The 26,252-nt window shown below is 42.5% G+C and overlaps 1 protein-coding gene and 1 long non-coding RNA gene across 4 annotated transcripts in view; one reads left to right on the forward strand and one right to left on the reverse strand.

Annotated features, from left to right (window-relative positions):
- Positions 1-2,374: 2,374 nt before the first annotated feature.
- On the reverse strand, positions 2,375-7,757 carry LOC143845040 (uncharacterized). Its single transcript, XR_013234221.1, has 2 exons — positions 7,587-7,757; positions 2,375-2,632 (listed from the first exon to the last, which is right to left on the reverse strand). It is a non-coding gene; the product is annotated as an uncharacterized LOC143845040 (long non-coding RNA).
- An 88-nt stretch (positions 7,758-7,845) lies between these two features.
- DCDC2 (doublecortin domain containing 2) overlaps positions 7,846-26,252 on the forward strand; it is a 53,399-nt gene continuing 34,992 nt past the window's right edge. Inside the window, exons 1-5 of one of the 3 annotated variants that reach the window (XM_077353023.1) lie at positions 7,846-7,920; positions 8,492-8,753; positions 12,117-12,467; positions 18,596-18,647; positions 25,231-25,245. In XM_077353023.1, coding sequence (XP_077209138.1) covers positions 12,175-12,467; positions 18,596-18,647; positions 25,231-25,245 — 360 coding nt within the window. In that variant the 5' untranslated portion in view covers positions 7,846-7,920; positions 8,492-8,753; positions 12,117-12,174. Of the gene's footprint in view, positions 7,921-8,488; positions 8,754-11,949; positions 12,468-18,595; positions 18,648-25,230; positions 25,246-26,252 lie in introns of those variants that run through there. The other 2 variants (XM_077353025.1, XM_077353024.1) reach the window with 2 other exon arrangements.

Here is a 26,252-nt window from a genome sequence, read left to right on the forward strand (position 1 = left end):
TACATGCAGAATCACATAAGCAACCTGTGTTTGATGCTTGCTTTGATTACCTTTGCACTCATAGAGTATTACTGTTTACGTCACCAAAATATGGGTCACTTGGCAGGCCCTTGCCTTGAAGAGATTACAATTTAGATTTTGGATTGGTAATTGTCGAAATGTGCACAAATGTGGCTTCATGTAATTATGACCTTTCCCACATGAGTTCCATGCCCTGGGGTGGATGCTGTGAGGAAGGGTCCTTCCCCCCTCTGTTTCCCTGCAGCATCGTCATGCATCTGTGCACTTTGTGGGTTTTCTTTGATTTTTCTCCAATCTTTCCCATGATGACTTTGCTGCAAAGTTTGGGGGAAGATCTTAACAAAGCCTGGATGGTTGCCAGGTAAGGGGTAAATCACGTACGGGTAAATCGTCTTGTGCAGTTGATTTGCTTACTTAATAAGTGCTTCACGTTGTACTAAATCACTGGAACGGAGGCTGTTGGTCAAATAAGAGCAACATTCGAGGCCCATTGTGCCAACTACTCAGAGCTGAAGCCCTGAGTATTTTATTCATCTCTCCAGTATTGGATTTCTTCCTCATGTTAAATCAGGGATGGAAATATAATAGTTAATTACCAATAGCCAAATAGTAATTTTTTAGACACTTAAAATTAGTATCGCAAATTTGGCTGTAATGCACGTAAGCAGAATTCTTCTAACGTATGATTCAAAATTCCCTTCTACTCTCTGGCTCTTAGTTTTGCATCCTTGCTATAGGTGGCAGCATAGGAAACAATGAAGCTTTTAGATGTCAAGGATACAACCCAAAACAAAAGAAAGCAGGAGCAGGCTCCGCTATGCAGATGATAAAAACTTGGTAGCAATGATTTGTATTTGTGGTTTCATTTATTATATATTTGTATACTGTCTTTTGATTATAAAGTCAATATGCAATATTAAAAATGCAAGTATTAAGTATTGTTTTTATTCCAATTTCCATTATAAATAGTACCTTCTGCCAAGTTAATGCTTATGCTCTTTCCTCCTTTGATGAAAATTCTTTCAGAGTCAAGCAGCCTTTTACGCTTGAATGGCAGCTGCTTGATAAAGTGCCTTGATGGCCTTCTCAAATGTTCTGAGAGCCAGTTTGGTGTGGTTGATAAGAGCAGCAGCCTCTAAACTGGAGAACTGGGTTTGATTCCCCACTCCTCCACTTGAAGCCAGCTGGGTGACCATGGGCCAATCAGTTCTCTCAGCTTCACCTACCTCACAGGGTGTGGCAGTGTATAAAAACCAGCTCTTCTTCTTCTTTGTAAAAACATATTTAATAAGGAAAATTGCTTTACTGCAAAGGCATGATATTGATCACTATTATTTCTGTCTTTTATTATATAGAGAGGAATCTGAATCTAGGAAAATTTATTTGTAATTGTGCAGGTATGCAAACTAAGGACTTATAGATCATACATGGAAATATGCATGGTATTTATTTTAGACTATGCAATGGAAGACAATGGCAAAACACCTCCATTAGTCTCTTGTTTTGAAAACCATGCCGGGTCACCATAAATCTGGCTGGGACTTGACAGCACTTTCCACCAGTGGCAAAGTGAATATGGCAAAGTGAAAGAAAAGCAGGGCACAATATTGGTCTTTAGCTTTTAAATAGACCGATTCAATAGCCAAAATAACAAGGACTTGGGGCAGAAAGGAAGCCCCGTCCACAGTTACCAGATTCTTCTTCTTTTGTTAGATCTCTAACTCTTACCCACTCACCCACTTTTCCCCTCCTCCCCAACCTGCCCATTTGGCTGCTTTCCCCCTCACCTGGCCAACTTCTATTTAAAACAAACTAAATCCATTAAAAGTAACCCAGTTCTTTCCCCAATTTTTAATTTTTTATGCAAGCACTGGGAGTTATGCTAGGTTTGCAGAAACATGTATCCTTGCTCTGAGTAGACCCCTTGGGGAGTTTTTGATTTGAATGATGAGGTCATCATCATTTGAATGATGAGAGCCAGTTTGATTAGGAGTGCGGACTTCTAATCTGGCAAGCCGGGTTTAATTCTGCGCTCCTCATCATGCAACCAGCTGGGTGACCTTGGGCTTGCCTTGGCATTGATAAAGCTGTTCTGGCCAAGCAGTGATATCAAGGCTCTCTCAGCCTCACCCACCTCACAGGGTGTCTGTTGTGGGGAGAGGAAAGAGAAGGCGACTGTAAGCTGCTTTGAGCCTCCTTCAGGCAGAGAAAAGTGGCATATAAGAACCAACTCTTCTTCTTGATCATCAATGGAAATTAGATCTCTGATAAATATAGATATTACACGGTTCCCCCTCCAAAGTAAAAGGGTTGTGTCTGTCTTTGTTTTAAGAAAGAATTTCACTGATGCTAATTTTAATGATTTATTTATTTGTTTAAATGTATTAACTGCCACTCCCGGGCCAAGCTGGCTTGTGGTCGTTTACAATAAACCCCCCAGTAAAACATTGACAAAATTACAGACATTACTGGGCTGAGGGAAAGGCAGGTGTGGTACCAGACTGATTTTCTTCTCTGAACCGAAGGTATTTTGTGTGCAAATGCTGCTGGCCTTCATAAAGCTGTTCAGGCCCATCTTTGGCTTGGATATATCTCAGGAGATTGATGTGCTCTTAAAAATAAAACAACAACCTGTTCTAATTAACAGAGTTAGCAAAAGGGTGTTGCTAAGTGGTAGCATTTGGTTTGGCTTAGTCTTTTTTTAAAAAAAAATAATTGAACATCATCAAGAAAGTGACAAAAAGAAAGTGGGCTTGTTTTTACAGTGTTAATTTTCTTGAAATGTAATATTTGGCCTGTGAATTTGATGAGTCCATGAAATAACTCTGGCACAAGTTTGAAAATGTACAAACCCTGTCAGTATTTTATTTGTTCCAATTATCACTAATGAGTCAAAGCACCCAGTAATGAGTAATTCAAAGTGGCTATGAAGACAGTCCAATTATTACAAAATTAAAGCAAATGCTCTTGTTTTGTTTGTTCTTCAGATACACATTATAGATCTGGTATTTCTAAGCCATGACCATAGATATTTTATTTCACCCAAAGCAGTTAAATACTCTTCTGGTGGAATCCTTTAATTAACGTCTTCAATCAATGTTGCTTTTTTAATTACATTAAGCTCAGATACGGCATAAATTGAGGACATTCTATTGCATTCATGAAATATGTCAGGGAATGGAACTGTGTTGTCAAAGTTTCCACCAGTACTTAATTTGCCTTAGTTACATTCCATCTTTCTCCCATGAGGACCTGGGGCAATTCCTTGAATGATTTATTTACAGTGTCACTGAAATACGGTAATTTTAGTATCTCCTGATTTATTAAACTGAGAAATTTTGGCTATGATGACATGCAAAAATGGTTACATTTAGAGGCTCCCTCTAAATTAAAGGAATGTATCCTCCAATCGTGTGGCGATAGTACCTGCCAAAATTATTGGAACCCTTGTATTGATGCTGGTTTGTGCAGCCTGAAATCTATTCAGTTAAAATATTCACACCTTGACTTGTCCCTGAAAATTTTAACATGGCTAGCTAGGAAAGCAGCAAACACTGCAAAATCTCTCCATGTGTGTGTAAGAGAGGTTTTGCAGGGTTTGCTGCTTTCCTAGCAGCAAAATGTATAAGTATTAACTTGGGTTGGTTGTTTTCTCTCTCTCTGTAAGAGAGTTGTTTTAATGTGTATGCATTGCATAGTAACGCAGGGTTAAAAGAAAATGGAGCAGAGCAGGGCATCTCAGTCTACAATAGAGTGAATATGGTGGCAGACCAAAAGTCCATGATTGGACTACTTGCTCATGGACTTTAATACAAATAAGTAATGTATACTTCAGAAACACTGGCACAAAGCATTGGTAAGATACAGTTGTTGTTGTAATTGTTGTTGCTGTTGCTGCTGCTGTATGTGTATGCTTTAAAGCCCTGTATCCTAAGGTAGTGATGCTAAACTTTGACATGTGTTAGGCTGGGCAAAAAACAGCAAACAGACTAAGAAGCACAACTGTTAACCAGTAACACTAGTGCATCTGACATGACTCCCTTTGGAAATTACTCTTTTTGTAATGTTTAACCACCTTCTTTGTAGCTCACAGCAGGGGGGGATTTTTCCCCTTCCTGAAAGTTGAGATAAAAAGAAATGAGAAAATTCCTCTCTGCTCTTATCATCATGTGTGTTGAAACCCCCCCTCCCTTTTTTTTTTTTTTTTGAAGGTGAATAAACAGCAAAGCAATTTGGGCTTTGCAAAACACTGGGCAATGAAAGGCAGTAAATGAATTGATATGAATGTAGGGTATTGTTCTATAAGGTATTAACATTTCTATTTCCTAGTGTATGAGGATCATAGAGACGGGTCAAAAAGTTGGCTTTGAGCAGTGTTTCATAGTTCAATTTTCTAAATGGAACAAAATGTCATCAACACCCTCAGCCCATTTTTGTTCTATCCAGTTATTTGTATTTGAAATAAGATATAAAGTATTAGAGCCTTTCCAGAGTTGTTTGCTTCATGGCATGGTGGCAGAGCCCCAAGTTTGCAGTTGTTGCCTTAAAATGTAAAATAGGAACTACTGCAGACTAAAGTGGATTAGTTTAAACAGTGGTCAGTGCAGGTTTTCAAGTTCCTAGAACAAATAAACAGATGAGGAGAAATTAAGGTATTTTCTTTTTGTGAATATTCCTTTTGTGGACAGTGGTAAACTATACCAATATAAATCATGATTATAACAAGGAAAAGATTAGAAAATGTACTTTTGCTATTTCTGGAAGAAATTTCTCAGAATGTATCTGAAACTCCTCACTGAACAGCTACCTACAGCTGGCTTTTCCTGAGGTAAAATTTAACTACCAGATCTCATTAGGGCTTCTATGATCCCCACATAGATGACATTCTGCAAGCCTGTCTCATACTCGACTGGAGCCTCCTTGTCTGTGTACTGCTTCATTAACTCGTGGGAGGGTCTGTTTTGTTGTCACATGATCATTTGAAGCAGCTTTCAAACATGCTGACAAAATACACCTTGAATCCACATCCCATGCACTTGGCAACTGGGTTTTTCTGGGTGAAGTGGCAAAACCCACTAGGAAAGACTCGCTGAAGTGCATTGAAAGTGCATTATTCAGCATGTGTGAAAGTGCAGTGAGTCTTAGTCACTTCACTTTTCTGTATGAGCCACTGTTACACAAGCAACACTGTCAGGTTTGGTGGGACAAAACACTTTCGCCCCCTCGGTGTGGCACTTTGCAGCTGCTGCTGGTAGTGCCCTCCAGCGGGCAGCGGGAAGTCGGGGGCACTGGCAGGAAAGCAAGTCAAGCAGGGGCTCAGGCGGTGGCAACGTCCCTCGGCAACAGACTACCCCCCCCCCGGGCCTCAGTAAAATTGTCAAGCATTGACCGGTCCCCAGTGATAAAAAGGCTGGAGACCACTGTCTTAGAGAATCAAAAGTAGAGGAAAACCACCATCTACTTACTTGTGGAGTCTCACAAGGGGCAGTCCTCTCTCCTATCCTATTTAACATTTTCATTTAGCCCTCTTGCACAACTGGTACAGAAGTTTGGGCTGGGCTGTCATCCATACACAGATGACACCCAGATCTTCCTCCTGATGGATGGCCGCCTTGACTATCCACCAGAAGCATTAGCCAGCTGCCCGGAAGCAGCGACGAGATGGCTCAAGCAGAGTCGCCTGAAGCTCGATCCTTCAAAGATGGAGGTTCTGTGACTGGGTAAGAAAGGCTCATGTGAGGAAGCGCGCCTGCCCACCCTAGATGGTGTAGAGCTCTCTACGGCTCACTCCTGGGCATGATCCTGGATGATTCCCTCACAATGGAAGCCCAGGTCACGAAGGTGGGTCGGCTGGCATTTTACCATCTCCACCAAGCCAAGCTACTAGTGCCCTACCTGGCCCCGGAACACCTAGCCACAGTGATCCATGTGATGGTCACCTCCGGACTGGATTTCTGTAACTCGCTCTTTGCAGGCCTGCCCTTAGCCTTGACCCGGAAACTACAGCTGGTCCAAAATGCAGTGGCCAGGATCCTCACAGAAACACCGTGGAGATCCCACATCCGGCCCATCTTCCATCAACTGCAATGATTGCCAGTTGAATTCCGGATCAGGCTAAAGGTTCTGGTAATTACCTTCAGGGCCATACACGGTCAGGGCCCTGTGTACCTGTGGGACCGCCTCCCTGCCTATGCCCCCAAAAGAGCTCTATGCTCCGCCGCCACCAACCGGCTAATGGTTCCTTGCCCTAAAGAAGCCTGCCTGGCCTCGACCAGGGCCAGAGCTTTCTCTGTCCTGGCCCCCACCTAGTGGAATGAGCTCCCAGAAGAGATCAGGGCCCTGATGGAGCTAAAGCAGTTCCGCAGGGCTGGCAAAAGGGAGCTCCTCCACCAGGCATTTGGCTGAGGCTGGGCACAATCAGCCAACAACATCAGCAGGGCCCCTGCCCCCTCTCCCTCTCCCCCCCGAGCTCTACCAAGACTCCTGGACTTGTTGTATTATTATTGTTTAATGTTATACAGTTACTCTGTTATTATCAGTTAATAATATTAATGTTATAATTAGTTATATGTAATGTTTCCTGCATAGTTTTCAGTTCTATGTAAACCGCCCTGAGCCTTCGGGTATATACATGTGAAAAATAAGTAAATAAAAATGAAATTTCTCTGTGTAGAATATGACACCTTATTATTTATTCATTTAATTTATATACTGCCCCTCACTGTGGCATCTCGGGGCTTTCAGCTGTATATCTACACTGTTTAATTTATACTTTAAGTCTTTATTTTAAAATAATTTGTATTTACAATATTTGTACCATGCCTTATCTCCATGAATGTCAGGTGGCGCTATCATTTTATACTTTGGTATAGAGAGAGAGAGAGAGATAGGTAGGTAGGTAGATAGATATAGATATAGATATAGATATAGATATAGATATAGATATAGATATAGATATAGATATAGATATAGATATAGATATAGATATAGATATAGATATAGATAATTTGTCCATAGGTTAACCCCTCCAAGATTAAATAAAAGAAATAATACAAAAAGCTAGTCATTGAATCAATGAAAACCTATTAACAGTGGTATGAGATAGAAAAATAATGTAAAAAGAGTTTAAAAACTCAAAAAAAAGGGATTAAGAGCTAATTAAGAAGATTCACAAAAGGTTCTGGAATGTATTATCACACACACACACACACACACACACACACACAATCCCCTTAAAAATCCTGTGCACCCGCATGGCCCTATAACTAGGGTTGCCAGCCCTGGGTTCGGAAATACCTGGGAACTTTGGGGGATGGAGATGGGAGTGGGGAACTGATCTTTGTCTCCAGGAGATGAGCTGTAAAACCAGGGAATCCCCAGAGGTCCCACCTGGGGACTGACATTCCTACCTATAACTGAAGAGATGAACCGTGTATGTTCAGGTGAAAGGTGCCTAATATGCTTGCTTATTTAACAAGCAATCTCTGTTCAGGTACTGCACAAGGATTGGTTCTCTTTCAGTCCTGCTTCGGCTTTAAGCCAAAGAATGTGTTATATGAAGATACCTTTTCCATCTCGTAAGCACCAGCAGATAGACCCGCCAGGGAGATGGTTACTTGTCCATCTTTCAGGGATCCTTCAAGACGCATAGTTTGTGGCAGAGATATCTTGTCAAACCGTAGTGGAACATCTACTCTACGGTTTGCAGGCAGTTGTAATTGCTGCAAACAGCGGCCTAGCCCTTCTCAAAAGTGGATGGCAGTTAGGAACAGTTAGTCTATCTCAGAATTCAAAAAACTGGAGGCTTCTGCAACTGCCATTCTTTCTCTGTTTCTCTCTCCCTCTCCCTCTTTGCCTTCAGAAACCTTGCCGGCATTTTTACAAGCACAGACCCACCAGGTATTCATTAGAGATTAATTACGCATTGTAATAAATAGCAGAACAAAAGTGTGAATCCAGTGGCATCTTTCAGACAACATTTTATTCTGGGTATCACCTTTTGTGTGCGTATACATTTCTTCAGATACCTGTGCATGCACACAAAAGCCCAGGAGAAACCTTTGTGGGTCTTAAAGGTGCCACTAGGCTAAACATTTATCCTTAGGATTGGCGTTTCCTGTGGCTTTTTCTGCTAATAGCATGCTGCTGCTTCCATCCAACTCAGCTACCCACCTGAATAGTAATAGATTTGGAGTGTCATTTATCATTCAAAAGGCCCCTCCCCCCTCATATTCTATTAACTGTGTTGTGGATTCTCTGCTCACATTTGGGAAATGCTACCCTTATGCTCCTTGAGGCATCACAGAGAATTCCCCCCTCCCCTTGTTCCTGGAAGTGTCAGGGGTGTGGAGTTTGTATTTTCTTGCATTCTCTTGCAATGCTCCCCTTGCTCTTGAGCTATGCATATTGCTATGGAAACAGCAGGGAGGGGAAAAATAATAGCATTCTCCTCCTCCCCTGGCACCAGAAGTTCTCCAAGCAGCAGAGAATGAACTGCCAGTGACGTGCACGTCCTTCTCTCCAATCCTTGGGAAACCCATAGAGGAGAATGAGACAGATATTCTGCGGTGGCAGGAACAGAAGGAGCAAAACCAGCCTACAGCCTTGTGTTGGAACTCATGGTGGTCAAAGTTAAGCCTGTGCTAGGTGGAGAGAGAGAGAGAGAGAGAGAGAGAGAGAGAGAGAAACTCATATCCACGTGAGACGAAGAATTTGGACTTTGCTGGCGTCAGGTGCAGTTCTCTTTCCTCCTCTCCTGTTTGCATTGTGTCTTCTCTTCCTGCTCGGTATATTTCAGGATACTGGAAACACACCTTTTTGTGCTCTCCATTTCTGCAAAGTGTGTGTAAAAGTTACTAGAGTGGGCAGGCATTTTAAAATCTGGTCCTCTGATAACAATACCATGTGGTCCTAGACAGGAAGGGAGAAGCTTGCAGGTGTTTTCAGTGTGATGGGTTGGAAATGAAAATTCCCAAATTCTTTGGAACCGGTTGGCGGTACAGGAGTATTGCCGGGGCTTCCCAAAGAATAGAAAGTATGAGAGCCTCGTAGTAGATATTGAGTGGGATAAAGTGAAAGTGTGGGTGCTTCTTAGTCAAATGTGATCCTATTGTGAGGTACACCTAGCAGCAACCTAAGGCTTTTCCTTAGGATATTCCTTGAATTGTTGTTGTTGTTAGGTGCGAAGTCGTGTCCGACCCATTGCGACCCCATGGACAATGATCCCCCAGGCCTTCCTGTCCTCTACCATTCCCCGGAGTCCATTTAAGTTCGCACCGACTGCTTCAGGGACTCCATCCACCCACCTCATTCTCTGTCGTCCCCTTCTTCTTTTGCCCTCAATCACTCCCAGCATTAGGCTCTTCTCCAGGGAGTCCTTCCTTCTCATGAGGTGGCCAAAGTGTTTGAATTCCTTGAATAGAACTTGGAAAAGAATGAGCATGTGTGTTAGAACACCTATAGGACACCTAGCCTCTCTCACCCCCACCTAACTCACAGGGTGTCTGTTATGTGGAGAGGAAGAGCAGACGATTGTCAGCCGCTTTGAGACTCCTTCAGGCAGTGGAAAGCAGAGTATAAAAATCAATTCTTCATTCTTCTACATCTGAGCCAAGCTTTACTGAGTATACTCAGTTCCTTTTTTCTATAAGGCTGGAAAACAAAAAGTGGCAATCTGAGAATCCTTCGGGACATGTGCAAAGGGAGTTACCATGGTTTCCATGTAGGTAGTGGGACACTCAAGGCAAAACACATGGTTGGCTGAAGCCTTGTTCCTTCTTGAACTGATCACATGCACATTATAATGTATGGTGTGGCTGCACTGTGATTGTAAACCAGCCTTCCTGTGTGGTCAGGAAATATGGCACCAGCACAACTGCATTTCACTTTCTTACGTGTGTATACCAACAGCACTGGAAGGGCTTTTAACGGTATGTGTGAATTAGATTCTGGGGTAGAAATGAATCATTATGTGTGCAAGTGGGCCTGTATGTTGGAAGGTGGTTATGTGGATGAGCGACATGCAACAGAATGAAGTGAGACGGCTCCAACTGGATCCACCTTCACAAAAGAATGAGGTGTAGCATCTTTGTTGAATATACCACTCCAAAGCAAATGTAGCCAGAGTGGTTGTGATGGTTAGGAGTGCTGGACAAGTGTCTGGGAGACTCGGGGTCTAATTCCCACTTACTGAGTAACTGTGGGCCTGTCACATTCTCGCAGCCTGATCTACCGCACAGGGATGTTGTGAAGATAAAATGGAGGAGAGGAATGTAAGTTGCTTTGGGTCCATATTGGGGTGTCATCTCCAAATCAATTCAATAAACAAAGTGTAAATAAGAATATGGATGAACAAACCATCCCTGCAAATAGAAAATTTAGCACAGGAGAACAAAGGCGAGGCCATAATCCCCTTCCCATAACCCCCTTCTCATAATCCCCTTCTCATAATCCCCTTCTGCTTTTAAAGAGCTTTTTGATGGGGGGGGGGGATTTAAACACAACTTCTTTACTTGCAGTCTGAAGTGGTACATTCAGGTCTGCCTCCTCAGTACTCAACAATTTTAGAAGGGACTTTGTGTAACTGAAGGAAACAGAACAAAATCCTAGGCATGAAGTTGGAATGCCAGTCTCCAGGTGGGACCTGGGGATCCCCTGAAACTACAACTCCTCTCCAGGCAACAGAGATCAGGTCCCCAGGAGAAAGTGGCTGCTCTGAAGGTGGACTCAGAAGTCATGAGTTGTTCTCATGAAGCATTATACCCCTCTGAAGTCCTTTGTTGTTGTTAGGTGCGAAGTCGTGTCTGACCCATCGTGACCCCATGGACAATGATCCTCCAGGCCTTCCTGTCCTCTACCATTCCCTGGAGTCCATTTAAGTTTGCACCTACTGCTTCAGTTATCTGAAGTCCTTCCCCTCGCCAAACCACACTCTCTGCAGGTCCCACCCCTCCAAGGGCTCCAGGATTTTCCCAACCTGGATCTAACAATCCTAGCATAAATTCTTACAGTATCCCATAATTCTGTGTCATCTTCCTTCCACATAATTCTTGGACTAAACGTATTCAGAGTCTTTATTCTGTTTTATTCTGCTTCTGAGTGGCCTGTGGTCCATAATGACTGACTGATATTCCTGGACAATTTTTTTTCATATAATTTCAGGCTAGAATATGGCAAATAAAAGTAACTGTAAAAAAACACAGTCATGAAGAATGAGAAGAGTTGGTTTTTATACCCCGCTTTTCATTGCCTGAAGAAGTCTCAAAGTGGCTCACAATCACCTTCCTTTCCCTCTCCCCTAAACAGACACCCTGTGGGGTAGGTGGGGCTGAAAGAGCTCTGACAGGACTGCTCTGTGAGAATAGAATTATCAGGACTGTGATGAGCCCAAGGTCACCTAGCTGGCTGCATGTGGAGGAGTGGGGAATCAAACCCTGTTTCCAGATTAGAAGTCGTCGCTACCAAGCTAACATATATTGTGGCCTATTTTCCATGATTTCCACTTTCAGCCTTCTGAATAAGCATTACACTACCATAACACTTGAGAAACAAAATCCTTTCTCCAATTTCCCATCAACTCTGACTTGGGTGAGTCCACATTAGGCCATGATGGGGCACTTTAGCCTTTGCTTGCCATTTCACTTGGCTGATTTTCAGGATGGAGAAAATGACAGAGGAATAGAGGAGCAAACAGCCATCAATGGGGACACCAGGGAAGACACCAGTGTGTGTGTGGTGGGGATTTTCAATATCTACATAGATCAGGGCTCTTTGGTACTTTATTCCGCTAGGTCACCTTTTCAACTATGTCTGTAGTTTGTGTGAGAGTACAGAAAAAGAAACTTGTGACTGTACGATTCTCCAGAGGGCAGCAAGAACCGGTTGCCTAGCAGGGGTTACTCTTTACATGGCACTGAAGTTGAAACCTTAGGGAAATGATAAGAATCTCTCCGGTTCTTTATACAGAGAGATACCATTGGTGGTAGCTGCAGTGCACCAGCCCTGTTGTATGTTCAGCTCATGCATTGCAAATGGACATTTGAACATATCTGAAGGAGAGAGACAGGGGGCAATAACCATTCCTGTTGAATCAACAGGTGCGCATCTCAAAAGTCTCCCTTAGAAACAGGACGCAGAAGAGGGAGAAGTCCAGCTATGAGTAGTCCTAGTGCCAAACCAACATGCCTGTCGCAGCCTGTGGTGAAGAGTGTGACGGTGTATCGTAACGGAGATCCATTCTTCTCAGGGCGCCGAGTGGTCATCCATGAGAAGAAGGTGTCTAGTTTTGATGTCTTCCTGAAAGAGGTGACAAGCGGGGTGAATGCGCCCTTTGGGGCTGTGCGGAATATCTACACTCCTTGTGGCGGGCACCGTGTTCCGCAACTGGACCAAATTCGGAGTGGAGAGCACTATGTTGCTGGTGGCAGGGAAGCCTTCAAAAAACTCAAGTAAGTCATCCAGCTTGAAGCTCAGTGCAAAGATAATTGCATTGCAGTGTCCAAGTGCCTCAGAACTGCTTGTTGTTATGCAACTGCTTTGTAGCAAGGAAATAAGAGAAACTTCAGGGTTATTAACAGTTTCTTCTTACTTGGTGTAAAGGTGAAGAACGGTGGCTTCTGATCTGGCAAGCCAAGTTTGATTCCCCACTTTCCCACATGCTGCCAGCTGGGTGTCCTTGGGCTAGTCACAGTCCTGTTAGAGTTGTTCTCATGAAGCAGTTTCTCTCAGACGTCTCTCAGCCTGACTTACCTCACAAGGTGTCTGTTGTGGGAAGAGGAAGGGAAGGCGATTGTGAGTCACCTTGAGACTTCTGGTTGTGAAAAGTGGGGTAAAATAACCAACTCTTCTTCTTTCTCCAATTCCTTTTTCTTGGGGACATTCTTCTTGAAATCCTCTTCTTTTCATCTCCCTATAAAGCTGTTATTCTGAATGAGAAAGAGGAGCTGGGTGATGATATCTCTAACATTCTTATGTTAATAGCATCATGGTGAATATGAGGTGCTTTCTGGTGGTATTTTATTGGTTGTCATCGTGTGGCATTTATGTAACTTAAGATTTGTTGTGTGGATAATACTGCAAAGATGCAGTCAAGAAACACAGAAAATTGGCTTATTCTCAGTACTCAGTGTGTGTGTTTGGGGGGGGGGTTGATGCTCATGCACAAAGTACTACTGTGGAGGGGATGCACTGAGGATGAAAACTGGATTTAATCAACCCCGCCCCCCAACCTTGTTCTGATGACAAAGTAAGCACAATAGACTTAGTATTATTTACTATCGTAAGCCCATGCAGATACATTGCCTTGTTAGTGCTGTGCTACTGCTTGGTAGTTGTGCCCATTCATTGTGGGGAATAGATCCACAAATAACTCCACAATGCAGAAAGTATAGTTATTGTACTATAGTGCATAGCACCCACTGAACTCACTTATCACTAGAGACAGAAGCAGCTAGGCAGTACACACAGGTGTAGCTACCACTCCTTACAGCAGCCACCTGCTAAAAAGGTAAAGGTATCCCCTGTGCAAGCACCAAGTCATGTCTGACCCTTGGGATGACGCCCTCTAGCGTTTTCACGGCAGACTCAATACGGGGTGGTTTGCCAATGCCTTCCCCAGTCATTACCGTTTACCCCCCAGCAAGCTGGGTACTCATTTTACCGACCTCGGAAGGATGAAAGGCTAAGTCAACCTTGAGCCAGCTGCTGGGATCAAACTCCCAGCCTCATGGTCAGAGCTTCAGACAGCTTGTTGGATGCTTTGCCACCCTGTGCCACAAGAGGCCAGCTGCTAGTCATGTACAAAACAGAAGAAAGGGATGGGACTTAGGAAACAGCCCTTTCCACATCTGCCACGTCTCCTCCATTCTCTTGGCAAAGGCAACCCCAGTAGAACACTGAAAATCTTCCCCTTAGAGACACAACAATAATTGAGTCCAATAGCAGCTTTAAAACCAGATTTATTCAAGGTGTGAGCTTTCGAGTGCAGGCACTCTTCCTCAGACTAAATGGAACACGGATCATAAGCAAACAGTTACCCACTTGCATCTCCCTTAGAGAGTTACAGGTCTGTGGCTGGGGGACCAGTAGCACCAGCATTTTGTAGGGAGGATGCAGGCTCCAGAGCTACAAGAAGAGAACAGACAGCCATACATAGAAAACCTTTCTGTTGTCATTCCAATAGCTCAGTGGGGGTAAAACACACACATGGCAAGCAGGGGGCAAAGGTTGAATCCCACCAAGACTAATGTTGACAAGTATGCAAAGCTTACAGTTTGACCAGCAACAGGCAGTGGAGTACCTAGCCTGTTTGGTGCCCAGGGTGGATAATTTTTAACTCCCCTCCCACCCCCTTTTGTGTGTGTGTGTGCGCCACAGTTGACTTATGGCAACCCTATAGGGTTTTCAAGGCAAGAGACATTCAGGGGTGGTTTGCCATTGCCTGCCTCCATATTGGCCCTGCTTAGCTTCTGAGATCTGATGAGATTGTGCTGGGCTGGGGCTATCCAGGGCAGAGCCCCATCATTATAGCAGCAGAACAAAATCTGAAGCAGCAGAACAAAATTTGATCTTAAAGGCACCATTGGACCCAAACTTTGTATTCAATGGTTAGGAAAAAAAATGCAGAAAGTGAAAATGTTCTTGTATTTAACCTGGTATATATAATCATGCCAGTAAAAAAACTCCAAAAAATCAAATTCCAACATGCTGTTCCATCATTTATTTTATTTTATTTATTTAGATTTTTATACCGCCCGTTTCTTTGCAGCTCATGAAAGCCAGCATAGTGTAGTAGTTAAAGTGTCAGACTAGGGTCTGGGAAATCCAGGTTCGAATCCCTACTTGTGCCATAGAAGCTTCTGAGTGACCTTGGGACACTCACATGACTCTCAGCCAAGCCCTGACCCGGATAGCCTGATCTCATCAGATTTCAGAAACTAAGCAGCACCTCAGCAGACCAGTGCTATGTATAGAGTACCCAGCATAATATTAGCAGAGATTTGCTACTATACTATTCTTAAATACATTCTGCCACCCAGCAGCATAGGAATAAAAAGATATTGGGACCAAGAAATGAAAAGAAAGGGGCAGAGACAGAAAAAGTAGTTGAAGGGAGACAAAAATGAATGAGAAATATGTGGAATAGAGGGAGAGAGGTTAAGTGAGGGAAAGTTTGTTTTATCTTACTACAACACCCTAACTACTGCCTTGCAAGATCAGACTGAGATAGGGGCAAGGAAAGGAAAAGAGAAAGGTTAGATTATTGGAGAAAATACCTACAGGCTGGTAATTACAATAGCAGCTATCAGCATGATCTGTTAAGAAAGTTTGCTTGAATCTTGGGAAAAGGGAAGCTTAGTAGTTTCATGAACTTTTTGCTATGCTAAGACTTCCCTGAGCCCCTAGTGGCTGCAGCCGTTGTTGTACAGGGTTCTTATATGTGTTCCTGACCCTGTCCCCTTTTGTCCCTGTGGGGCATGGCCAACTCTTCCTGAAGTGTGAGCCCACTTAGGTCAATTACCCAACTGCCTGTGGGTCCAGGTCACACTGCTTGATGGGATATGTTCTAGATCTGATGGTTCTTCATCAGGAGCCACCATGGCCTTTCATTCTGTCTGCTGGCAACATGAGTATGGGGCAAGGCCAAATCTTCCTGGGGTGTGAGCTTGCCTAGGTCCAGGAATGGCCTTTCAGTTTGCCTGTGGGCAATGTGACTACAGGGCATGGCCAACTGTTCCTGAAGTGTGAGCCCACTTATGTATAGGTCCCTGACTGTCTATGAGACCAGGTCATGCTGCTGGACAAGGTATGTTCCAAACCTGTTGGGTCTTCTGTCAAGAGCCACAATGACCTTTCAGTCTGCCTGCTTGCAACAAGATTACAGGGCATGCCAAATTGTTCTGGGGTGTTTGGGCTCAGGATGCATTCTAGTCCCATCACTGGCTTAATTTTACTTTGTTGGGGCATTCCATTTGGCTGCGTTGGGACATTCCATTCGGCAGAGTAGGGAGACGGGCAATCTGATCAGAATCTACCTAAGTCCAGGTTCCCAACTGCATCTGCAATTCATTGTGTAATGGGCTGGCTATTCATTCCAGTTCATCCAGACCCATTCCCTCTCACTCGTCCCATTGACAAGGTATTTGCTGGACATGGGATCCACAAACCAGAATAGCGGTGCATGCATGGCCAACCCTTCCTGGGAACAAGATGCTGTTGGCAGTGGGTTCAAATTGGAGCCCCCCTTACAGTTGTGATCTGTTATTTCAAAGATGCCTGGCTGCTGCTGCCTGTAAACAAGTCAAAGCAAGAAGTGGGAACTAAATATCTGTGCAAGAGAGAGGGTGGACCTGGGGACACCTGCCTCCCCCTGTGCAGGTGGTTCCTGGCAGGGTGAGATGGTTGGCCCTGCCCTATAGTCACGTTGTCCATGCATGGACGGAGGGTGGCTTTCTACCATGCAGGTGAATCCTAGGCCTGGGCAGGGAATTGTAGTTGCCTTGTCTGTGGAGAAATAGTGGGCCTGGGGGGTTAGCTACCTGATGTGTGGGTGGCTCCTGGACCCCGCCTTGCCCTACCCTGATATGTATTGCAATGCACTACAATCACCTACTGTGTGGGTGAATCTCAGGCCAGGGCAGAGGGGATTGTTCCTATGTTCATCTGATCATTAGAGAGAGGATGGGCCCAGCCAGGGATGCGTCCATCTGCAACAATGCTGGCAACAGTTCTCTCCCCCATACTCCTGGGGTATACATCAGTCTCCATCCCAGAGGGGTCCACTGCAAGTTTGATGTCTCCCCTCTATTAGGTCACATGGGGTCTGTCTGGTCCATTCTATGGCCCAGAAACCACATAGAATCATAGAATCATAGAGTTGGAAGGGGCCATACAGGCCATCTAGTCCAACCCCCTGCTCAACGCAGGATCAGCCCAAAGCATCCCAAAGCATCCAAGAAAAGTGGGTATCCAACCTTTGCTTGAAGACTGCCAGTGAGGGGGAGCTCACCACCTCCTTAGGCAGCCTATTCCTGTGAAAACACGTGAGAACTTTTTCCACCAAAGCACTTTCCTGGGGGCACCTTCTTTGGTGAGCTGTAACTTGGACTCAGGGTATGTAGGGGGCATTCTGGGAAAACCTGCTACAGAAAGATACACATCTTGGTGTGACAGACCTCTGAAGATGCCAGGCAGAGATGTAGGCAAAACATTAGGAGCAAAAAGTACCAGAACACAGCCCCACAACCCGAGAAAACTACAGCCAGTTGATCCCAGTCATGAAAGCCTTCAACAATACATCAAAAGAGCTGATTGGGCGTCCCTTCCTCCACCTCCGCCTCAACTGCCTCCTTACATTTTTGTATCACTGGCAGGCCAGAACTAATAATTATTGGTTAATCTGGCATTTTAAATTTTACTGTTTTAACATTGTAGTGTCAGGTTCTGTTGTACACCTCCTCAAGATGGCTAGTCCAAAAAAGGTCATATACAAATCTAAACGTAGTAGTAGTAGTAGTAGTAGTAGTAGTAGTAGTAGTAGTAGTAGTAGTAGTAGTAGTACTGGCTACAATCTGCTGACATCACCCAGAAGTGATATAGGTACATCAGAGACATTGGGGGACAGCACTCCGGATTTTGGGCAAAACTCTATGGTAGAATTTTTGCTATGGCAGAATTTGTTTTCATGTCATGATTTTCTTCTGGGTTCAGGTGCGGTGCACCCAGAAAATGGGGGATCCCATCTCGGACCAGTAGACCTGGCAACCCTGAATCAGAGAGATGTAGATTCATGCTGTTAACCCAGTTCGCAGATATAGGTGTCTTGACTACGATTTATATAGTACATGACAGAGCTATGCAGGGTTACAGGCTTAACTGATATCCTGAGCTGCATCATGGCTGTCGCTGACACTGGATTGTGCTGAGAGTAAAGTGAAGTTTAGGATGCTGAACAAGCTCTACTACTGCTGCCCCAACATGTTACCGACCTCACTAGAGCTGCCAGCTCTGGGATGGGAAATACCTGGAGATTTTGGGAGAGGAACTTGAAGAGGTCCAGGTTTCGGGAGGAGAGGGACTTCAATGGAGTATAATGCCATAGAGTCCATCTGTTTTCTCCAGATTAGCTGATCTCTGTTGCTTGGAGATGAGTTGTAATAATGGGAGAACTCCAGCCAACACCTAGAGGTTAGTAACTCCAGACCCCACTCACCTCTAAACAATCACTGGGGGGAGGGGGGACTGTGGCTTTCCAGATGTCTATGCACTGCAGTTCCCATGAGCCCTTGCACTAGAGTCCCACTGCCATATGCAATACTTTAAGTAAAGGTTTGAGAATTAATTAATTCAAATATTTATATCCTTCCTTTCCTTGTGGCTTCTGTGATATATATCTGCACAGTACCAACAGTTTAGCTATTGTTTCTTTTTCACAGCTATAAGTGAACTTATGGAGTTTTAAAATGGAGATTGTTCCTTCCAGTTCACTCTATTGCATTACAAACTGAATACAAACAAGTCTCACATTGAAAACAGATTTAATTACAATCTACTTACTCTTCTTTTTGTTTGTTTTCAGCTACTTGGACATAGGAGAACCGAAGAAAAGGCCTATAGAAACAAATAATGAGGTAATGCCATTTAACTTGAAAAATATTACCAGAATCAGTTTGCGCTGTGGAACAGTTCTTTTGTTTTAGTGATGTATGGGAACAGAACCAGTGAGTATTTATTCTAGAGTAATTTGCCTCAAAGCAATCTGTAGAATGTGTCTCCAGTAGTTATCTACTGGGCTTCTCAGTTTGCTAAAGTAATGTTGAGCTTCGTCTTTGTAGAGAATTAAAATAGTTATTTTAAAATAGTTATTAAATTAAAATAGTTATTTTAGTAACTGCACCCATACATACGTACTTTAATTTCTTACTTTGGGAATGGGAATGGCAGAGTGACTTATAGAGAATTCCCAAAAGTCTTTGATCCAGGATGATCTGGTCTGAACTTCACAGAATGCTGGAACAGTAGGGACTCCTGAAAAAAATCCCACCCCAAATTAAGTGCTCCTCAATCAAATCAGTGTATTTGTGTGAACAAAGAAATGTGTACCAGAAACAATGCCTAAATAAACACAGAAAACACATTGTCTATAGATCAATATGCTGCTCCATTTCTGGAACCAGAGTACGTGAAAATTACATATAGCTAAAATCAGGAGTAGTCCTCTGGCAAAGATGAAAGAGCCTGACTTCCCCCTGTCCCAGAGTTGACTTTTACTGACTGCAACTAGCGTTGGAAGGACTGGCAATAATGTGGTTGCCTAGGAATGACCACTAGGGGCATTCATTTCTTACTACAGGTGTTTCTTCTATCTTCTAGGGGTGGTTGACCCCTAACTGAATTTTTAACATTTCAGATTATTCTGCAGGTTTGTGGACAGATCTTTCTTGTATTGTGGTTCCAGTCTCTTGATTTAGGTATTCACAGATCTGGTCACATTGACAATTAGATCTTGCCTAAGTTTGAATTTCTACACACTGACTAAAACTCAAAATGAATAATGCTTTTACTCCCAAATAATTAAAAAATAGATTAATATTAGATAACAAATTAAAACATGAATAAATAAACACTGTGTTACATTTGCCATGGGGAATTTTTTTACTTTAAATTCCCAAGAGAATGTCTTTAAAGAAAGCCGGTCTGTTCCATAAAGCACAAATGAAATTGGGATGTTTAACTTAGATCAAGTGGTATCCTTGGAGTAAGAGTCTGTTTGGATTGAAGAAACCTTGAAATAGGCCATTTGGGAGTCTAATATGATACATAAATAAGTTTTAATACACTTTTACTGAACGGACATGCTCTTTGACCAAATTGATGTTTTTTTTCTATTCTGGAAGCAACTTGCTGGTATTGATATGCAACTAGAATGGGCAACTGATTTTTTTTGTGTGTGAGTGACTATAAACTGCCATCTCATTCTTACTCCTTAAGTCAAGCTGCCTTGAGTTATTTCAAGTTTATTGATACTGTTGCACCAAATGAGAGAAAACACAATCAATAGGTACAATTAATATTTTGTAACATATGAATTTTCTGGTTTTAGCTCATATGACCCAGATTTTTGAAGGCATGGCGTATGTATATTTAAGCTAAAACATGAATGAATTGCCCTATTCATACAAAATGGCAACCCCACTTATTGGCTCTCTGAATATGCTGTGGTTGGAGTGCTGGAATCATGATGACTAAACAGGTAGACCAGCCAAATTGCCATCTAATTGTGCCCTGAAGGGATGCTGGCTCTGTGTTCTTGATGCATACAGGGTAGGTTCAAGTTTTCCTAATTTTTTAAAAATGCTTCCTTTTAAAGGTTTGTGTAAGATTCCATGATAGGAATCATTCTGGTTTTTACAGGCACATGTTATGAGAATGTGATGAGAAATTGGTTTTTTCATGACTTAGCAAAATTAATACATATTTCAAAAAGAAGAGATATTGAAAACTGTAATACTGGATGACTGAGATTTTTTGCATATTCTAAAGGGGATATGTTATATGTAATGTTTTTCGAAGCTGAAGGATTCTTGAAAAAAAAGGCAAAAGTAGTAATTCTTTGAAACCAGTTCAGTCTGACGACTCTGCTTCTGATATAGGTTGATTGGCCCAGCTCTGAAACCACTGGATGAATGCCTTTAATCTACTGAACAGTGTCTGTAAATTGTTTTGTAGTTAGTATCTTAGTAACCTAATTAGCACAACAAGCCATACAAACACTGTTATTCTTCTGAAACGAATACCTTGAGGATTCAGTGCGGTATTGACCAGAAAGCCCTAGAAAACAAAGACGATGCTTTCTGGCTCATGTATGTACCATTAATTGCAACTGTATATTTTACAATTATGACAGTATTAATCTTGAGTACACTAACACAGACTATAGCAACAAACACTTCCTAGGTCAATCAGCTGATAAGAGGCTTATACTGGAGGGTGTTTCTGTACAGGCCATAAAGAAGCATGCCTGAAAGGTTCCGAGTGAGGAGCTCTGTCTGTCTCTCTGCTTGCTTTTGTCTCCTGGGTCTTCTCACTACTGCACACATGCAAGATGTGGATGTGGGTGTAAACCCAGGATCCTATCTACTTGCAAATCTTGCACACCTGTATGGGTAAATTAGTCCTGCACTCTTTTCTAGCAGTTACATAGTGTGTATTCAGAGGGTAAGAAGCCTCTGGAGCACAAACATAAGCAAAAAAGAATAAAATGGTACATATGTCCAGAGGTTCCTAATAATCTCCGGGATGTAGGCAGCTTGGGCATTATACATGTAGAATGATGCCTACATTTGGGGATTAATGTGCCTCTGGCAGGGGAACATGGTAATTGTAGTCCATGAACATTTGGCCGCTCCTGTTCTAGGCCTTCCTTCATTAACTTGCTGCATCCTCTCTTTTTGGAACTTTAATCCTTATATAATGATTGGGGCTTGGTTGCTGTACTCTTGTAGTTTTGACAAGGATCAGGATGCTTTCTGCCCAATTCCTTATATGTTTATTTTGCAAATACCTATACTTCCTCTTGATTACAAAAGCCATAAACAATGAACTACCATACACTAAAAGGATTATGTGAATTTAGTACAGATGCCAAAACCACAAAGTTACTTGTTTAACTTCATCCCTTAGTACTCAAGAAGAATTAGCTTCTAAAGAGAAAGAGTCCTGCTTAAACAAAGCAAAAATAATTTCAGCTGAAAATCTGAAAATACAGGACAATCCGAAAGAATATGATCTATAGAATCATTTTGGTTAGTTCCACATTCACAAAGCCTATTACAGTATGGAATATAATTAAATCTTCCTAATTATACCATCAATAGCAAAGTGTTCAAATGTGCAAGCATCAATGCCCTTCTATGCTTTGGAAGTTATAATTCAAACAGGTAATTTGGCATTTTTTTTTAATCAGGAGAAGGAAACCAACTGAAAAGGATGTGTACATTGACTAGCATACTCTTTTAGTCAGTATTCCTCAAACTTTTAATTGATTGATTCAGTTCACAACTGCAGATAGTTTTTATCATATCAATGTTAATGCCCAGACATAACAATTTAAATTCCAAGTATTCAACCCTAACCTATTATGCACGAGTGTTTTCCCTCACTTGCACCATGCATGTCTGTTGGGTTTCCTTTTTCATTCTGCATTTTCCCTTGATTTCACTATGCATGTCCGTCTGGTTTGTTTCTGCATTGATTTCCCTTCCTTCAGTGTTCAGTTTGCTTTTTGCTCGCTGTTTCCCTGGGTTTTCTGAGAATGGTTTTATGGTGCTTTCCCCCCTTGCTTCACTTCCAAGCCACACACAAATTCAAAAGCATACATACTCCCTCAGATTTATCCCTACCCTTTCCCTGTCCCTTGAAGGTCATTCCACCACTCATTGAGGTTGTTCCTCCTACTCTGCATCTTCTATCATCCTCCCTCCTTCACTGGTGTATAAGCTGATTTTCCCCATTAATTTTTTTTACAAGAAGGTTGAGCCTATCAATATGACTTTATCACTAATCTTTGATCACTGGAGAAAAAAATCATGTTCACAGAAAACTTTAAAAGTTTGGCTAGAGATAGCATATGTTCATGCAGTTAAAAGTTTTCACAGAGAATCTAGTATGGTATGTTACAGGATTCTGTCACCCAACAATGGATTGAAAGCCACTTTCCTTCCAGGGTGGGAACTGAAACAATTGTCTTTCTAAGGGTTTAACATGAGGAAGAAATAAGCAGTAAAATTTTTCCTAGGAATGAGAGGAAACACTGAATTTTTGCAGCTTGCTGGCAAGGATTGAGGGTTCTGCTGAGTCTTGTGGGAACTATGCTATTATATAACATTCCAAATATTGAACATTTATTGTATATAATATGGGGGAAATAGTCAATAATGAGAATTTAAGATCTTCTCCTTAGAAAGCTCATATCTTATTCAACACAGCCATTCTGCTAGAATATGTTTAGATTGAAATGTGAAATTGTATAGTGTGTTGGCTTTTGGTAGATTTGATTAGCAATTAATGCTTTATGTGGATTTGTCTGCAAGAAGAAAGGAAGGAAACAGGATAGTAGGAGAATAAACATGTTTAGCAGACCAGTTTGTTTCTGTCCATGGAAAAAAATAGTGTAGCCAGCATCATTTCTAGCCGCCTTGATCCATTTTAATTGGATCAGTCCCAGAAGACTTAGATTACTTTAGAATGGAAAATGGAGTATTAAGAGGAGCATATCATATATACTTCCCTTCAAGGGATACCCAGTGGTTGTATCCTGAAGACATTTTATGGGCATTTGATCCTGGCCTGAGCAAAATTTTTGATGATATAAATGATGATATATATGTACTTATTGAAGAAAGAATTAAAAATATCTAAATTTATGGACAATTTTAACTCCATCCTAAAAAACACTAAAATACTAATTATTGTACTACTTGGATTATTCTTGGGGCAGAAAATACAGTGGTCTGCTATGCAGTATTTTTCAAAATGTGACTCTATACTTTTATATTTTCACCACACCACTTAATTTTATATAGAGCTTTCACCTCTATTCAAAACAAGAAGTTGTTTACACATAAAGGCATGTTTCCTGAATTGTTTTATGCTTGTGTTGTTTGGTTTGTGTGCCACAAATCACCCCTGATTCCTCCCTTCAAGCGTTAATGTGTGCAGTATCTAACATGTTGCAACCTGCAGGTGTTATTAATTGAAGTTCTCAGCCTGCAGACTTCTTATCACCTTCAAGGTCAAACTATGGAAGAGGCTAATTAGCTTTTTGTGAGAACTTGTGAGTCATCAGATGGTAGGGGGAGAATGAGGAGTACTGAAGTAATTTTCCAGAAAATTCTAGCCAGGACATAGCCTGATCGTTCCATCATCATCACCTGTTCGAGTTGCCAAAAATATAATTGGCCTAAGGGTTTGAAGCAAGAAAGACTAGCTTGGATTCTGATGGACTGAAGAAGAGAAAAAGTTGGCATTTATACCCTGTTTTTCACTCCTCAAAGGAGTATCAAAGTGGCTTACAATCACCTTCCCTTCCTCTCCTCACAACAGACACCCTGTGAGGTGTGGGGTTGAGAGAGAAACTGTGACTGGTCCAAGGTCACTCAGATGACTGCTTGTGGAGGAGTGGGAAATCAAAGCTGACTCTCCATATTAGAGGCCATCACTTTTAACCTCTATACCACACTGGCTAAGGACCTACATCTATGATCTGTAGCTTTGCAAATATAGAGCACCATAGAGAATGCTTGAGCTGGGGGCTATGATTTCATGACTTTTAGAGCCTGTCATCTAATACAGTGATCCCCAACCCCCAGTCCGGGGACCGGTTCAGGTCCGTAGATTAGTTAGTACCGGACCGCGGCTCCTCCTTGTCCTCTTCCCCGGCTGCTGCCTCTGGGGCTGCCCTGCCACTCTGCCACTGGCTCACCTTTGGTGCTCTCCAGCAGCCGCCATGGCTGGGGCTCCCCCTCGGCATGGCACTGTGCAGCTGCTGCTGGCAGCACCCCCCTGTAGTCAGGGGGGAAGTCAGGGGCGCGGGCGGGAAAGCAAGTGGAGCAGGGGTTCAGGCGGTAGCAACATCCCTTGGCAAAAGACTACCCCCCCCCTCGGGCCTCAGTAAAAATGTCAAGCATTGACCGGTCCCCGGTGATAAAAAGGTTGGGAATCACTGATCTAATACATCTAAATATGTTTGATAGTTAAGCAACTATTTATTTTCTTTGCTGCTTGTTTTGGAGATCTGTGTTGCTTATTGATAAATTGATATTCTGAAATTTGTACTAATGAATTTGTCACATATATTTACAAAGTCAGTTTCTTGTGCAAACTAGCCTTAGGATCTCGTGGAATTCAGGCCTGGACTTCTTGACAAAATGCAGTTTGTGGTAGAACGTATTGCACCCAGCAAAATTCAGTGGAGAAGATAATACTTTGTACTTTGGAAGCATACTTGTATGAGAGCGGGAGTAGTAATGGCTAAGAACATGTAATCAGGCTTTAATATGTCTGCCTGTGAGTACTAGGATCTTTCCTCCAGTAATATATGTTTATTTTTAGCCTATTTATAATATGCAGATAGTTACTACTTTGCATAATTTTATGCTGCATTGAGAGTATATGTCCAAGATGCTAAATACTTTTTGTTTTTTTTACAAACAGTTAGCAGTGGAAAATGTAAGTATTTTGTGTGTTGTGCATTGCTGTATGGCCTGAGCAAGTCTGAGTAATCCTTATTATAGTACAAGAATGACTATGTTATAAAATGCTGTACATGATTCGTTTTGCATGCGCAGAAGTGGGTTGCTGCATGCCTAGTTCCTACATCCATTTAGTAACTGATGCTATCTATATGTAACTGCATCAAACTTAACAGCATCACTGACTACCTCTTAGGGATGCAGTGGGGATTCAGCCCTCTGCAGTGGTGGTTGGCAATTGGCATTAATGTTGAAAGTTTGGCTGTAACTGCACATGGAAAGCCTCAGCACACAAAATCCATTGCATGGCTCCTCATGAAGCTCCAGATGTATGCATGGAAGCATTTTTGTGGGAGAGTAATATTTGCAGGATGACATCTCTAGTACATTAAGATCTAGATGGCCTCTCCCTCCCCCGGACCTAGAAAGGCTGCAGGGAACTCATCGGCAGGGGCAGCTCTCATGCAGCAGGGATCTGCAGCCTCCAAGCATCAAAGGGAAGTGGAAGGAGGAGGCAGTGGTCAGGGGTGGGGGATGGAAGGCAATTGGCTGGCTGCTGGACAGACAGGCAAGCTAGTTGGAGGAAGAAGCACTCATGGGTGGGACACCTGAGTGGGTGTTACGTGCTGAGAGGCATTTAAGCCATGAGACCAGCTTCTCCTCCATGGCCTTTCTAGAAATATATAGTGGATCAAATAAGCCCTTTTTGAAAATCACTGTTTATTTGAAGTTCCATGGGAACACACTTGTGTTCCTAAGGTGACCCAGTTTGGTTCTGTAAAGTAACACAGTAATGCCATTGTTTACCCAGGTGCATTCTTTGAGCTGGAGCACAGGTAAAGTTAATAGGTCCCTGGTTGCAGACAAGAATATGAATTTAATGTTATTCTGGGTTACAGTCAGAACTAAGAGCACTTGTCCATGAAGAGGGTGACCAAACTGCAATTGAGCCTGGTAATTTGGCTTTCATTTGCTGTGGGATCT

Source organism: Paroedura picta, chromosome 9 (genome assembly GCF_049243985.1).
Source record: "Paroedura picta isolate Pp20150507F chromosome 9, Ppicta_v3.0, whole genome shotgun sequence".
NCBI lineage: Eukaryota > Metazoa > Chordata > Lepidosauria > Squamata > Gekkonidae > Paroedura > Paroedura picta.